This window comes from Phyllobates terribilis, unplaced genomic scaffold, assembly GCF_046119375.1.
Source record: "Phyllobates terribilis strain yellow unplaced genomic scaffold, ASM4611937v1 Scaffold_1__5_contigs__length_1240528914, whole genome shotgun sequence".
Classification (NCBI taxonomy): domain Eukaryota; kingdom Metazoa; phylum Chordata; class Amphibia; order Anura; family Dendrobatidae; genus Phyllobates; species Phyllobates terribilis.
The window spans coordinates 1,046,837,078-1,046,852,174 of NW_027362761.1; the positions used below are offsets into that span (position 1 = coordinate 1,046,837,078).

At 45.3% G+C, this 15,097-nt stretch overlaps 1 protein-coding gene across 2 annotated transcripts in view; it reads left to right on the forward strand.

Moving 5' to 3' along the window:
* Window positions 1–15,097, forward strand: part of LOC141158329 (plasma kallikrein-like) — a 218,292-nt gene that overhangs the window by 21,462 nt on the left and 181,733 nt on the right. For both annotated transcript variants that reach the window (XM_073645367.1, XM_073645366.1), the window contains 2 exons: window positions 7,138–7,297; window positions 7,514–7,623. In XM_073645367.1, the coding sequence (XP_073501468.1) occupies window positions 7,138–7,297; window positions 7,514–7,623 (270 nt within the window). The remainder of the gene's footprint in view (window positions 1–7,137; window positions 7,298–7,513; window positions 7,624–15,097) is intronic.

Sequence of the window (15,097 nt, forward strand, 5' to 3'; positions counted from 1 at the left end):
ATTCCTCACCCTGATCCTCCTCCTCCCACCATGCCAAGTGCCTAGAGACAAGTGATCCCACACTTGGACACTCCGAAGAGCTGTTCACTTTTCCATTTATAGATTTGGTCCTCTCGCCCGGCCCTCTGCAAGTGGGGCAAGAGGAGATCACATATAGCGATGCCCAAATATTTGAGCAGCCACGGTCACACGAAGGCAGCGGTGGGAAAGTGCAATTACTGTCACAAGAGGTGGATGATGATGATGAGACACAATTGCCAGAAAGTCAGGAGCAGGCCCAGGGTGCGTACGTGGAAGATGGGGTGGTGAACGATGAAGTCACTGACCCAACCTGGCAGGGGGACATGCATAGCGAGGACAGCAGCACAGAGGGTGAGTGAGAAGTAACACCACAACAGGCAGGAAGAAGCAGTGGGGTGGCCACAGACCCAAGGAGGGCAACTGTTCCCCGAAACACCAACACAAGGAAAGTTGCCAGTCCAACTGTTACGTCTGTCCAGATAACCCAAAAAGGCCATATGCAACATCTGCCATACCAGCATCAGCAGGGGCAACAAAACTATCAGCCTGACCACTACCAATGTACTCAGGCACATAACAGTAAAGCACTCGACTAGATGGGCCAAACGCCAGGGTCCAGGAACAGTGTCTGCAGGTAACACCACTGCCTGTTCAGCTGTTGTGCGTGCACGCCAATCCCCTGTCTATAGCGCAGGCGAAGATGCCTTCCCACCCTGCACCTGTCGTTGCACATTCGCAACCACCACCATCAGCAACCAGTGCAGCGTTCAGTTGTCCCTAATCCAGTCCTTTGAATGCAAGCGCAAATATGCAGCCAACCTCCCACAGTCCAGAGCGCTAAACTGCCACATTTCTAGACTGCTTGCACTTGAAATGTTGCCTTTTAGGTTCATAGAGACGAAAGCTTTTCACAACCTCATGGCGGCGGCCATCCCTCGGTACTCGGTCCCCAGCCGCCACTATTTCTCCCTGTGTGCCATCGCCGCCTTACACAGCACGTGTCCCAGAACATTACCCGTGCCCTCAACAGCGCAGTAACTGGGAAGGTCCACCTAACCACGGACACGTGGACAAGTGCTTGTGGCCAGGGAAGGTATATCTCGCTGATTGTACACTGGGTTAATATAGTGGAAGCTGGGACCCAGTGGGACCCTGGGATGGAACACGTCCTCCTGACGCCGAGGATTGCGGGCCCTGGGTCAATCAGGGTTGCCCCCACATTCTACAGCTCCTGTACCTCCTCCTTCTCCTCTTCTTCAGCCTCCTTCTCTGAAATGACCACATCAGTTGGAAGCTGGAAGCAGTGCAGCACTGCCTCGGCCAAGCGGCAACAGGTCGTGCTGAAGCGAATATGCTTAGGTGACAAATCACACACCGCTGCAGACTTGTGGACAGCTGTAACAGAGCTGGCAGATCTGTGGCTGTCACTGCTGAACCTACAGCCAGGCATGGTCATATGTGACAATGACCGGAACCTGATCGGGGCTCTGCAAGCCTGCACAAGTACCATGTCTAGCCCATGTGCTCAACCTAGTGGTTCAGCGGTTTCTCAAACCCTACCCGGATCTGCCTGATCTGCTTGTGAAAGTACACTGCTTGTGTGCCCATTTCCAAAAGTCACCTATAGCTTCCCCCGCCCTCGCTGTGCTTCAGCAGTGTTTGCAGCTTCCAGCTCTCTGACTGATGTGCGATGTCACCATTCATTGGAACTCAACGTTGCATATGTTGGGAAGGATTTGTGAGCAGCAGAGGACAGTTGTTGAATACCAGCTTCAACACGCCCATCGGTATTCAGGTCAGCCTCCGTACATAAGAGATAATGAGTGGGCATGGATGTCTGACATCTGTGCCATCCTCCAAAACTTGGAGGACTACACCAAGATGGTGAACGGCAATGATGACATAATTAGCATCACCATCCCGCTTCTCTGTCTACTGAAATGCTCGCTGCTCACAATTAAAGAGGAGGCATTGCAGGCGGAAAACGATGAGTTGGAGCAAGGGACCATACAGGGTGATGCCACACTGCCCAGCCTCATCTTATCTCAACGTGGATTGGGTGATAATGAGGAGGAGGAAGATGAGGAGAAGGAGGAACAGGAGCTGTTTTCAGACGGTACTACCCACACAACAGTCATATCGTCTGTTCAGCATGGATGGCCTGAGTGGAGCGAGAACGAGGAGGAGGACCAGAAGGAGAAGAGCATGGACAGTCATCCTCTTGGCCAGGGCAGAGAAGACTTGGCTTTTGGCAGTCTTGCACATATGGCTGACTTTATGTTCAGCTGCCTTTCTCGTGACCCTCACGTTGTACACATTTTGGCCAACAGTAATTACTGGTTGTCACACTTCTAGACCCATGTTACAAGGAGAACTTTCTATCATTCCTTCCCATGGTGGATAGGTCTAATAAAGTGTTTCAGTACCAGAAGACCCTTGTTGTGGAATTATTAAAAAAATTCCTATCTGAAAATGCTGGAGGCAGAGGTCACAGCTCCTTGGACAACCAAGGTACAGGTGAGGGAGACACAAATACGATGCAGCAGAGGCAGGGGAACACTGTCAAAGGTGTGGGACAGTTTTCTCAGACCCTCCCAGTGCCTAGGCCCTTATACGCGGGGTGCTTTGACAATAAGGGAAAAGTTTTGGAAGATGCTGAAGGAGTACCTTGCCGACCGTACCAACATCCTCCGTGATTCCTCTGTGCCTTATAACCATTGCGTATCCAAGTTGGACACGTGGCATGAACTGGCTCTCTACGCCTTAGAGGTCCTGGCCTGCCCTGCCACTAGCATTTTGTCAGAGCAGGTTTTTAGTGTCACGGTAGCATTATAACTGATAGACACATCCGCCTGTCAATTGAAAATGATGACAGGCTGACATTGGGGGGGTCTATTCCCATGCACCTCTTCACACCCAGTCCCAGGCATGGGTATACGCTTCCTGATTTTGGCTATTTTCTGTTGTTCTCCTCCTTCTCCTCATCCTCTACCACCATATCACCAGGGTGACCTTGATGCAACATCCACCTGATTTTTTTTTAAAAGTGTTTATGATGCCCGTAGGAAATGTTTTAGAGGCCTACCTATAACATTGTATGTTATACAGTATGTTCATGTTTACCCCTCAGGGGTAAATGTTCTCCAGTCCATGCACTTGGTGCATGGGCATTTCCAGTATAGGAAACCCACCCATTAACAATGGTAACAATTTTTTTTTAATGAGGACCTCCTTTACTTCTCTTCAAATGGGTATTGAAGGGCGTCCTAATTTATGGCAGCCCTTGCAGCCACTGCATGGGTATTACCATTATAAGAGACCCACTCCTTAATAATGGGAACAATTTTTTTTAATGAGGACCTCCTCAACGTCTCTTCAAAGGGGTATTGGAGTGCGTCCTAATTTTTGGCAGCTCTTGAACTTGCTGCATATGCAATAACAGGAAAGGATACCCACTACTTTATAATGGGAACATTTATTTTAATGAGGCCCTCCTCGACATCTCTTCAAAGGGTATTGGAGTGCGTCCAAATTTTTGGCAGCCCTTGAACTTGCTGCATATGCAATAACAGTATAGGAGAATCACTCATTAATAATGGGAACAACAAAGCATAGCCGGCAGATGGCCCTCTAACAATAGTGAGGGACGACTGCTGGCCCTCTAACAATAGTCAGGACTGCCTGATGGCCTTGTAAAAATAGTGGTTGTGACTTTTACAATCCCTCCTTCATAAATGAAACAGGATGTGTCTTATCATGTTTCACACACCACATGGCCAGATAAGGTAATAAAATGTTAAAATTACATTTACCAGTGAATGTATTTTTCACTGTTGAAAGCAATGCCAAAGTGCAAAAACGCATCAAAAATGTTATGCGTGAACATTGCCCAAGGTGTGTGGAAGAGCATTTTTGTTTTTAGTTATTTATTTTGCCTTCTACGCAAGTCATTACCATGGAAAGAATGTTCCTTAACATTTTTTCCAGGAAAATCCATTTTGGCTTCGTTTTTGTATGTTTTATTGTGAGTCCGTAACAGTGGCATAATGCTCGCGTTTCCCATTGACTTACATTGGGCTCGTTGCTCGGATTGAGCACCCGAGCATTAGGATTTGCTCGACACGAGCAATGAGCACCCGAGCATTTAAGTGCTCACTCATCACTAATTTTAACTAATTTGAAAATATTGAGAATGAAAGATAAATCAAGAAGGAGAAAGAAGCAGATTTATCTGATAAGAAATGTTAGAAAGTTTCTTATTCTCTTACATATTATTATGTATAGAAATTAAAAATGTAGTCAACGATTATTCTATAATATTAGACGTCTAACATAAAATCTTTTAAATCAATATTTTAGCCCGTTTCATTAAGATTGATATTTTGCACACAAGTGATAATGAATTAAGTGCTGGAATAAGATGCCCAAAGTAATTAATCTGACAGGGAATCTGTCAGCAGGTTTTTGCTACCTCATCTGAGAGAAGTGTAGCGCCCCAAGGGTTCGGTCGCTACAGAGGTATTGCATCTCAACCAGGTAAGGGTGGAGTGTGGATCAGGACCCTGACACCTGCATGCATTACACCACATTTCCGGGGGGCAGGGCAACCGATATGCTCCAAGTGGAGCACGACAGTCCCTGTCCCTCGCTGGAGTGGGGGGAGGGAACACCGAGGAAGGGGAACCCTGTAGTGCATAGGAGGGAGAGAGCAGTTCCTGGGTGCACTGAGAAGGAGGTATAAAAGGTTGGCACCATCTCAGTTCAGCTCAGTTCAGTTCAGTTCTGTCAGAGAGAAGAAGTGACAGAGTAAGGGCCTCTGCATGGGGCTCTGCTCCGGAGGCGGGCCTAGCCTGTGAGGCCCAGCCAGCACTGAAAGAGCAAGGAGAGAGAGTTGAGAGTAAGAGGAGAAGACAGGGAGCAGAGGCTCAGACCGAGCTCTGCTCCGCAGGCAGGCCTGAGAGAGCGGCCGGAGCCTGGAGGAAGGAGAAGGAAGGAAGAGGGGCGGAGGAGGCTCCAGGAACAAGGAACGAAGGGACCCCAGGGGTGTGGACTGGCGAGTCGCCACCGCACGCCCGAATCTACCAGCGTAGGGGGGTCAGGCCAAAGGGGGAGACAGGTCCCCGAAACTAGTGGAGGCGGGGAACTACCCTCAGCTCGAAACCGGAGGCTGTGACATTTTATATGGCGCAGCCCCTCGCTACACCCGCTAGGAAGGCACCAGATAGGGTCATGGAAACGGCACCAACATTTACCCGAGAAGGCCCGAGGCAGCCGGACAGAAACGTGGTCACTGGTGGGGTATGACAGGCCAGAGAAAGGACACACAAAGGGGGTCCTGTGAAACGCTCCAAAGTTATCTGGGAGTCGTTCGAGCCCCTCACCTGGTGAGCACAGTGCGACGTGGGATGTTATGACCAGCTCGAGTAACGTGGATAAAGAACTGTGAGTAAATACCCTGGACTGCATTACAGGACTCTGTGTCGTTACTGCTGCTCCCGCGCACCATCACCCCCAACATCCGCACTCGCTGCCCTGAGGCTATACTCCTCTCGTGGGGAGTTATACTACCCTCTGCTGCACCCACAACACCAGCCTCAGCGGTCTGCCTGCAGCAGCGGTTCACTCTGACCGCAATCCTCGGGTGGCGTAGTGGGACATTCAGCATATAGACTGGCCATTTGGTTTGACCGCCCTGGGCATGGACCGGGTCTCCGTCACGGAGACTACAACCCCCAGCCTCACACGGGGACCCGGCTCTGGGTACTCCCCCACACACACGGCCCAGGGGGCGCGTCAGAAGCATAATGCAGGAAAAGAGACCCTGAATCCAATGATGTATCACTTAGTTTACTACATGCAGCTGTTGTGACACAATCATGAAGCAGAGCTGAGAATGCTGACCCCACCCACACCAGGCTCTCTATGTACATTGTCTATTGATAGTGAGCTGCTTATCTCAGGAGGTGGTGTGGTCGGATTAGCAGTTTCTTACATATCAGACCTGGCAATGATAATCTCCAAGTGATAACACCTTCAGTGTAAGTAAACAACAACACACAGACTAATAAATGACAGTGTTTCATCCTCTATCTGTTACATAGCAAAAACTTGCTGACAGATTCCCTTTAAGAAGTGTGTGCCTCTTAATGAATTTGGCTCATATTTAAAATGCTGTTTGCCATGACAAGAAATGTTACCCCAGTCAGGGACTCAAGTGAGGGTTGCCAACTTGACTTTTTATGTTTTCTGGACAGCTCATCAAAAAATCACGGACAGACAATATTTTTTACAGAAGCATTGGAAAACCACAATAAATAATTATGATTTTAGGTGATCTATGTTTACAGCCCACAATTCTGATGTGAAGACATCAGCGGCATTCACTTTAAACTGTAAAATGATGATAATTACATTCATAATAATTAGTGATGAGCAAACATGCTCGGATAAGGGGTTAACGAGCACACTCTAACCGAGTATCTTCAGCGTGCTCGTATATAATCTTTGAGTCACTGCATCTGCATGATTTGCGGCTGTTAGACAGCCTCAACACATGCAGGGATTGCCAGTTTGTTAGGGAATCCTCACATGTGTTGAGGCTGGCTAAAAGCCGAAAATCTTGCAGATTCAGGGACTCGAACATAATATACGAGGATGCAAGAGTTGAACATAATATACGAGCACATCGAAGATACTCGGTTAGGACTCGAGCGTGCTGGGTTAACCCCTTAAAAGAGCACGTTCGCTAATCACTAATAATAGTCTGTATAAATTTCTTTAATTTTTTTTTATGCACAGTGTAAAAATGTGACTTATTTTTATGGACTGTCCTGCAATTTCTGGATGGTTGGCAACCCTGACTAAAGTACATTTCTATAGTAATTTAAGCCATTTTTGTGTCATAAATTTCCAAACCCAGTTCAGCTCCAGTTTCAAAAAGTGGGCAGAGCTGGCTGGAGTAAAAGTCACAAAAGTTATAAGCAGTTTTTGTCAAAATTTTGCCAGATTTAAAGTAGCTTTATAAAAAGTGGCAAAAACTGCTTGATGAATTGGGGCCATTGCTCTTATTTTTTGCTTGAAAAATAAGTAATTATACATTTCTTTTATTTTTTCTAGCCTGCCGGGATAAGATTTTTTCTGGACTTGACATGATTGGGACAACTTATAACATTTCTAGAGTAACCAGTGTGGAGGAATGTAGAGAACGCTGCACCAATAATGAACATTGCCAGTTCTTTACTTATGTTACAGAGAAATTCCACAGTATTCAACTCCGGTGAGTGATATGACTGAGGCTACAAGTATTTCATGTCACAGTAATATCTTTATTAAAATTAATAGCGATAGGCTCATGAATATTGTCATAGCCCAGAAAACTTTCTCTTTCCATGGTTACTGAGTTTTATTTGTACTGTTTATGATTTTTTTTAATATTGATATACTGGCAATTATAAATGATTGATCAAAGTCCCTGATGCCATTATTTCTTCAGGAACATGTGTTACTTCAAATACTCTGGCAAAGGAATGCCGACAAGAATAAGACAACTTCCCAATGTCATGTGCGGATTCTCATTAAAGGCTTGTGGAATGTCTTCACTGGGTAAATATTTTTATTTTCACATATAAGGTGTTTAGAGGTGTTAAGCAATGGCTTTTAGTTAATAGTGAAAAGAAAGCCTACTACTTACTGTATAGTTAATTGGTGCTGCCAAGAAAATATGAAGCAGTAGGTAGTATATTGACTGGAAGCAAAATTAAATTTTTAAATCTTCATTTCCTTGGATTCCTATGGACTCCCCAAAGCAAAACTCAAGATGCATCATATAAACTTTTCAATTTTCATTATGGATTGAAAAATAATAAATGGAATTTTGAGTCAAACTATCCAATTATTTGGTGTTTTACTAACAAATGATTCTATGAATGAAGCTCATGGAAAAGTCATGGAATTATAAAAATCTCAGGATTCATAGACAAGTTAAAGATATGCAAATTATGAAGAAAATGTAAAACATTTTTTTTCATTTATTTTATTCACTTTTACAGCACTTTACACACATTATGGCCACTGTCCCCATTGGGGCTCACAATCTACATTCCCTATAAGTATGTCTTTGGAATGTGGGAGGAAACTGTAGCACCCAGAGGAAACCCATGCAAAGATGGGGAGAACATACAAACTCCTTGCAGATGTTGTCCTTGTGGGATTTGAACCCAGGACCACAGTGCTGCAAGGCTGCAACGCTTACCACTGAGCCACTGTGCTGCCTGGTTCAGTCAGTATTGAGTATGAGCGCCATGTGCAGGAATACTTACACACCTTGACATGCTATTGATGAGGTTATTAATGGCTTTCTGAGGATTATTTTGCACTCAAATCATCAAGATCTGCTACTGGCAGCTGCAGACTATAGAATCACAATTAAGCAACACAGGCCACTCATAGCAGCATGACCAGCATGTTGCCTGGCTTTGGTCTGTTGAAAAATGTCTCCTGGAACACTTTCGACAACTGGCAGTACCAATGACCAAATCAACTAAACGCCGGGCTGTTAGTGTATTGGGAATCATAACTAAAGGAGTCTGGCCACCATGTCATCCCACTCCATAAACCCAGAAGTAGGACCGGTGTAACATTATCTCATGAAAACTTCTTCATAACATTGCCTACGTGGTTTCCGGACTTATCTCCAGCTATCATTGCATCCAGGACAAAAGTAGAACTCATCACAGAGAAAAACAGACCTTCATTCCAGCCTCCATTGCTGTTTGCTCTTTACCATGATAACATTTGAGAACAGTGGCCTAAGGTTATTGGAACAGCTGTTGCTGGGAGTTTGTCTCGTAGTCCAAAGTCGTGCAAACACATTCAGATGTTTTTTGTGTAGACACTGATGGCTTAGACTTGGTATTTGTTGTTTAATTTCACTTGCAATACAGAATGGATCCTAGAACCATTTCTCCAAAGTGTCCTAGGCACCTCTCTTGAACACAACAATGCCAGCATGCATGTTGCTCTTGCTATTGTGGGCAACCATGCGTGGCCAAAACATTCTCCCAGCTATGTCCTGCAGTGTTTTCACACTTGTCTCCAATTGAGCAATTGAGCACATCTCATAGGTCTGCAATTGTAACGGCAGCTGCCAGCAGTGGATCCTGATGATTTGCTTGTCCAAGTGCAATAAGCATAGCAGAAAAATATTCAGACAATAATTAATAACCTGATTGATAGCATTTCAAGCCTTCTAAGTGTATGTATTGATCTGACGTATTCAGCCTAGAAAAAACAAAAGGGTTTTTTTCCAGCTCCTTGAATAAAAATACAATATTTTATTGAAACATTTTTCAAAATTCCATGGCACCCAAATAGGCAAAAACACAACAAGGTAAAAGAAAGCGACACGTTTCGATCTCAAGCTGCAATCTTAACCTGAACTAACATCTTGACAGGGGAATATTTTCTGCCATTTGCATCAATAAAACAGCATTTGCAGTTTCACATCACTTATCCTTCAGCAGAAGGCAACAAACACAACCCTGCAATGCCTAGTAATTACTGTGTGTTATGCACACGCCCGGGCTGACTGGCGTGTGCGTGATTTAGTGATTCCACTGTGCCATGAACCGGAGAGTGCCTGGAGGGGCGTAACTAAGTATCAACCCAATCCGACCAAGGTCGCACGACGGCTAACGACGCCGTGCACCAGGGAGGAACCGAGAAGAGGGACCAGGTGCTACTCCAGGCCAGACCCCGGACACGGCTGTTGACCTACACCGGGGAATACAGGAGCAGGCAGGTTAGGCTGGCACACAGACAGGTGGGTATTGGCAGGCACGGTTGGTAAGCAGACAGGTGGGTATTGGCAGGCACGGCTGGCGTGCAGACAGGAGGATACTGGCAGGCATGGCTGGTATGCAGACAGAGGGGTACTGACAAGTACGGCTGGCGTGCAGACGGGGAGGTACTAGGAGGTTGGAGTACAGGCTGGATAGGGTCCAGTACAGACTGGGATTCAGGAACAGAACCGCAGATGCGGTAGACAAGCAGAGCAAAGAGGAACCGCTGGAGCGGTGGGCAAGGCGGAGCAGAGAGGTACCGCCGGAGCGGTGAGCAAGCAGAGCAGGGAGAAACCGCCGGAGTGGTGAGCAAGGCAGAGCAGGCAGGAACCGCCGGAGCGGTGAGCAAGCTGAGCAGGCAGGAACCTCTGGAGCGGTGAGCAAGGCAGAGCTGGCAGGAACCGCCGGAGCGGTGAGCAAGGCAGAGCAGGCAGGAACCGCCAAAGCGGGAAGCAAGGCAGAGCAGGCAGGAACCGCCGGAGCGGTAAGCAAGGCAGAGCAGGCAGGAACTGCCGGAGCGGTGAGAAAGGCAGAGCAGGCAGGAACCGCCGGAGTGGTGAGCAAGGCAGAGCAGAGAGGAACCACCGGAGCAGTGAGCAAGGCAGAGCAGAGAGGACAGGGCTCTGTTCACACTGAACAGACTGGAAGGGAAAAGCAGAACCAGATACACACAAGGTACTTGCAATGAAGTAGCGAGTGGACTCTAAACTCACAACAGAAGTACAGAGACATCCAGTAGGAGTTAGGTGCAGGTTCAGAGACTGCAGGAAAAGGGAAGGTACGGACACAGAGACAAATAGGCTAGGAAAGTGTTCAGACAGGAACTGACACTGCAACAAGTTACAGGAGCGAGTCTGGGTATACGGCCCCCAGAGAGGCGGACAAACAGGCTAGGAGAGTGTTCAGACAGGAACTGACACTGCAACAAGATACAGGATCAAGTCTGGGTATACGGCCCCCAGAGAGGCGGACAAACAGGCTAGGAGATAGTTCAGACAGGCCTGGGAATACAGCCCCCAGGTTGGTGGACAGGCAAGAACAGAACGGGACCTGGCACATCAGAGGCAAGGAGCCCTCTGAAGGTAAGAGTTACTCAGGCACCAGCTTCAAGGTGGAGCTGGTTAAAATATCCAGTGACAGACAGCAATAGGCTGAGGACGCATTAGGCGTGTGCCCACAGCAGCTACAAAAAAACAGGAAGTAACAGGGCCGCCACCCTAAGCAGTCAGAACAGAGACAAACAGACAGCATGAATAGAAGCCAGGCTAGCAGACTGGACTGAAGATCAAGTTTGCGATCTTGCATAGTGAGAGATGGTGCACCATGCAAGCCCGCCACCAGGTATGTTACACTGTGAAAGAGTACAGGATACTTATATAGGGGGAGCCGCTGGGTCAGGAGTTGGAGAGGGGAATGATAAATGCAGGGAAAAGATACTTCTTGCTTCTATATTGTGCAGAGAAAAGAGAAGAATAAGCTGGGTAGAAAGGAAAAACGAGCAATTGTAAGTACACAGTGCTATATAATATGATTGTAATATATTGTTAGGATAAAAACATTGATGGGAGGGTTTCTTTAAAGGGGTTGTCCAGTACTTTTAAAAATATGCCTATGTGTTTCAATGATAAATAGAAGCTTCTTTCTAATTACCTCCTGGTGCTGTTTCTGCCTATGAGCGGCGCTATCGGTGGCCACTCACAGGTATTTACTGTGCTTTGTGAAATATAATGCAAATGTGTCAATAAGCTTCAACCCCTTTAAAGCCCATGACATACTAATACGCGTCTGTGCCCTGGGACTTAAGAGCCTGACCCGTATTAATACGTCATCGCGATCGCGCGCTCACACAGGCTGTTCGGGCGTGATCGCCGCTGGATGTCAGCTGATTGTCACAGCTGACACCCGGTACTATGTGCAGGGAGAGGTCCCGCACCGCTCCCGGCACATTAACCCCCGCAATGCTGCGATCAAAGTCGATCGCAGCATTGCGGTGGCTAAGGGGAGGTGATCGCAATACTCACCTCCTCTTCCGGCCTCCAGCGCTATCTGCCGCGGCTTCCCGGGTGTTGCCATGACGACCCGATGTCGTCAAGACAACATCCGGGTCACCAGAGAGCAGGAAGATTTTTTGGTAATGCGCAGTGCATGACCAAACAATCTTCTCACTGTGCAGCGCTGACTGCCTGCATGGCACAGGGATGGTGCCCCATCCCTATGCTATGCAGGCGATCAGAATAAAAAAAGTGAAAGTCCCAGAGAGGGACAAAGTAAAAAAGTAAAAAAACTCTCAGAAAGTGAAAAAAAAATAATAAAAAAAAATGTAAAAATATAAAAAAATAAATAAAAAAAAGAATCCACCAAAAATAAAAATATAATGTACCCATCAATAAATATTATTATGAAAAAAAAACAAACAATAAAAGTACACATATTTGGTATTGCCGCGTCCGTAATGACCTGACCTATAAAACTGTCCCACTAGTTAACCCCTTCAGTGAACACGGTAAAAAAAAAAAACGAAGCAAAAAACAATGCTTTATCATACCGCCAAACAAAAAATGGAATAACACGCGATCAAAAAGACGAATATAAATAAAAATGGTACCGCTGAAAACGTCATCTTGTCCCGCAAAAAACAAGCCACCAAACAGCTCCATCATCTGAAAAATCAAAAAGTTATAGCTCTCAGAATAAAGCGATGCAAAAAAATATTTTTTTCTATAAAATAGCTTTTATTGTGTAAAAGCGCCAAAACATAGAAAAACGATATAAATGTGGTACTGCTGTAAACGTACTGACCCGAAGAATAAAGCTACCTTATCAATTTTACCACACGCAGAGTAGAATAAAAAATTAAAAAAAAAAAACAATTCCTGAATTGTTGTTTTTTGTTTATTCTGCCTCCCAAAAGCTGGAATAGAAAGCGATCAAAAAATGTCACGTGCCTGAAAATGGCTCCAATAAAAACGTCAACTCATCCCGCAAAAAAACAAGCCATCACATGACTCTGTCGGCCAAAATATGCAAAAATTATAGCTCTTAAAATATGGCGATGCAAAAACTAAATTTTACAAAATATGTGTCTTTTAGTGTGTGACAGCTGTCAATCATTCTGGTATCTCTGTAGTCACACTGACCCGAAGAATAAGAATAAGGTAAAAAAAAAAAGATGACGATATGGCAACTAGTGTTGAACTCAAGTGCTCGCTACTTGAGTTTGCATCGGGTGCTCGAGACTCCGCCCCATATGCTTCACGGCCAAAAAAACCTCGCGGGGATTTCCTGCCATGCACTAGCGATCCCCGCATGTTTTTTTGGGGGTGTCTAATAACTGTGAAACATGCGGGCGGGGACTCGAGCATTTCACTTGAGCACCCGTGATACATGGTGCATACCTGAGTACTCGATGCAAACTTAAGTAGTGAGCACTCGCGCTCAAGACTAATGACAACTTATTCAATATGATGACCTAATGTTATCAAATTCTGTGTCATACCTCTGGGTTCAAAATGTTCACTATACCCCTTGAAAAAATCCTTGAGGGGTGTAGTTTCCAAAATGGGGTCACTTGTGGGGGTTTTCAACTATTTAGGCACATTAGGGGCTCTCCAAACGCAACATGACGTCTGCTCTCGATTACAGCCGATTTTGCGTTCAAAAAGTCACACAGTGCTCCTTCCCTTCTAAGCTCTGCCGTGCGCCCAAACACTGTATTTTCCCCACATATGGGGTATTGCCGTACTCAGGAGAAATTGCACAAAAGTTTTTGGGGTCCATTTTCTCCTCTTACCCTTGTGAAAATAAAAAAAATGGGGCTAAAACATTATTTTTGTGGAAAAAGTTTGATTTTTTTATTTTCACGGCTCCATGATATAAACTTCTGTAAAGGACTTGGGGCTTCAAGGTGCTCACCACACATCTAGATAAGTTCCCTGAGGGGTCTAGTTTCCAAAATGGTGTTACTTGTGGGGGGTTTTCACTGTTTAGGCACATCAGGGGCTCCCCAAATGCAATATGGCGTCCACTAATTATTCAAGCAAATTTTACATTCAAAAAGTCAAATGGCGCTCCTTCCCTTCCGAACCCTGCCGTGCGCCCAAACAGTGGTTTTCCCCCACATATGGGGTATATGTTTACTCAGGAGAAATTGCACAACAAACTGCATGGTGCAATTTTTCCTGTTACCCTTATAAAAATGCAAAAGTGGGGGTTGAAAAACATTTTTGTGGGAAAAATTTGAAAATTTTATTTTTATGGCTCAATGTTATAATCTTCTGTGAAGCACCTGGGGGTTCAAGGTGCTCACCACACATCTAGATAAGTTCCCTGAGGGGTCTAGTTTCCAAAATGGTGTCACTTGTGGGGGGTTTCCACTGTTTAGGCACAACAGGGGCTCCCCAAATGCAACATGGCGTCCGCTAATTATTCAAGCAAATTTTACATTCAAAAAGTCAAATGGCGCTCCTTCCCTTCCGAACCCTGCCGTGCGCCCAAACAATGGTTTTCCCCCACATATGGGGTATCTGCTTACTCAGGAGAAATTGCACAACAAATTTTGGGGTCCATTTTTTCCTGTTACCCCTGCGAAAATAAAAAAATTGGGTCTAAAGTAACATTTTTGTGAAAAAAGTTAAATGTTCATTTTTTTCTTCCACATTCCAAAAATTCCTGTGAAGCACCTGAAGGGTTAATAAAGTTCTTGAATGTGGTCTTGAGCACCTTGAGGGGTGCAGTTTTTAGAATGGTGTCACTTTTGGGTATTTTCTGTCACAAAGACCCCTCAAAGTGACTTTAAATATGATGTGGTCCCTAAAAAAATGGTTTTGTAAATTTTGTTGGAAAAATGAGAAATCGCTGGTCAACTTTTAACCCTTATAGCTCCCCAATAAAAAAAATTTTGGTTCCAAAATTGTGCTGATATAAAGTAGACATGTGGGAAATGTTATTTATTAACTATTTTGTGTGACAATTCTCTCTGATTTAAGGGCATAAAAATTCAAATTTTGAAAATGGCAAAATTTTCTAAATTTTTGCCAAATGTCAATTTTTTTCACAAATAAACGCAAGTGATATCGAAGAAATTTTACCACAATCATGAAGTACAATATGTCACAAAAAACAGTCTCAGAATCAGGGGGATCCATTGAAGCATTCCAGAGTAATTACCTCATAAAGTGACAGTGGTCAGAATTGTAAAAATTGGCCTGGTCATTAACGTGCAAACCACTTTGGGTTGT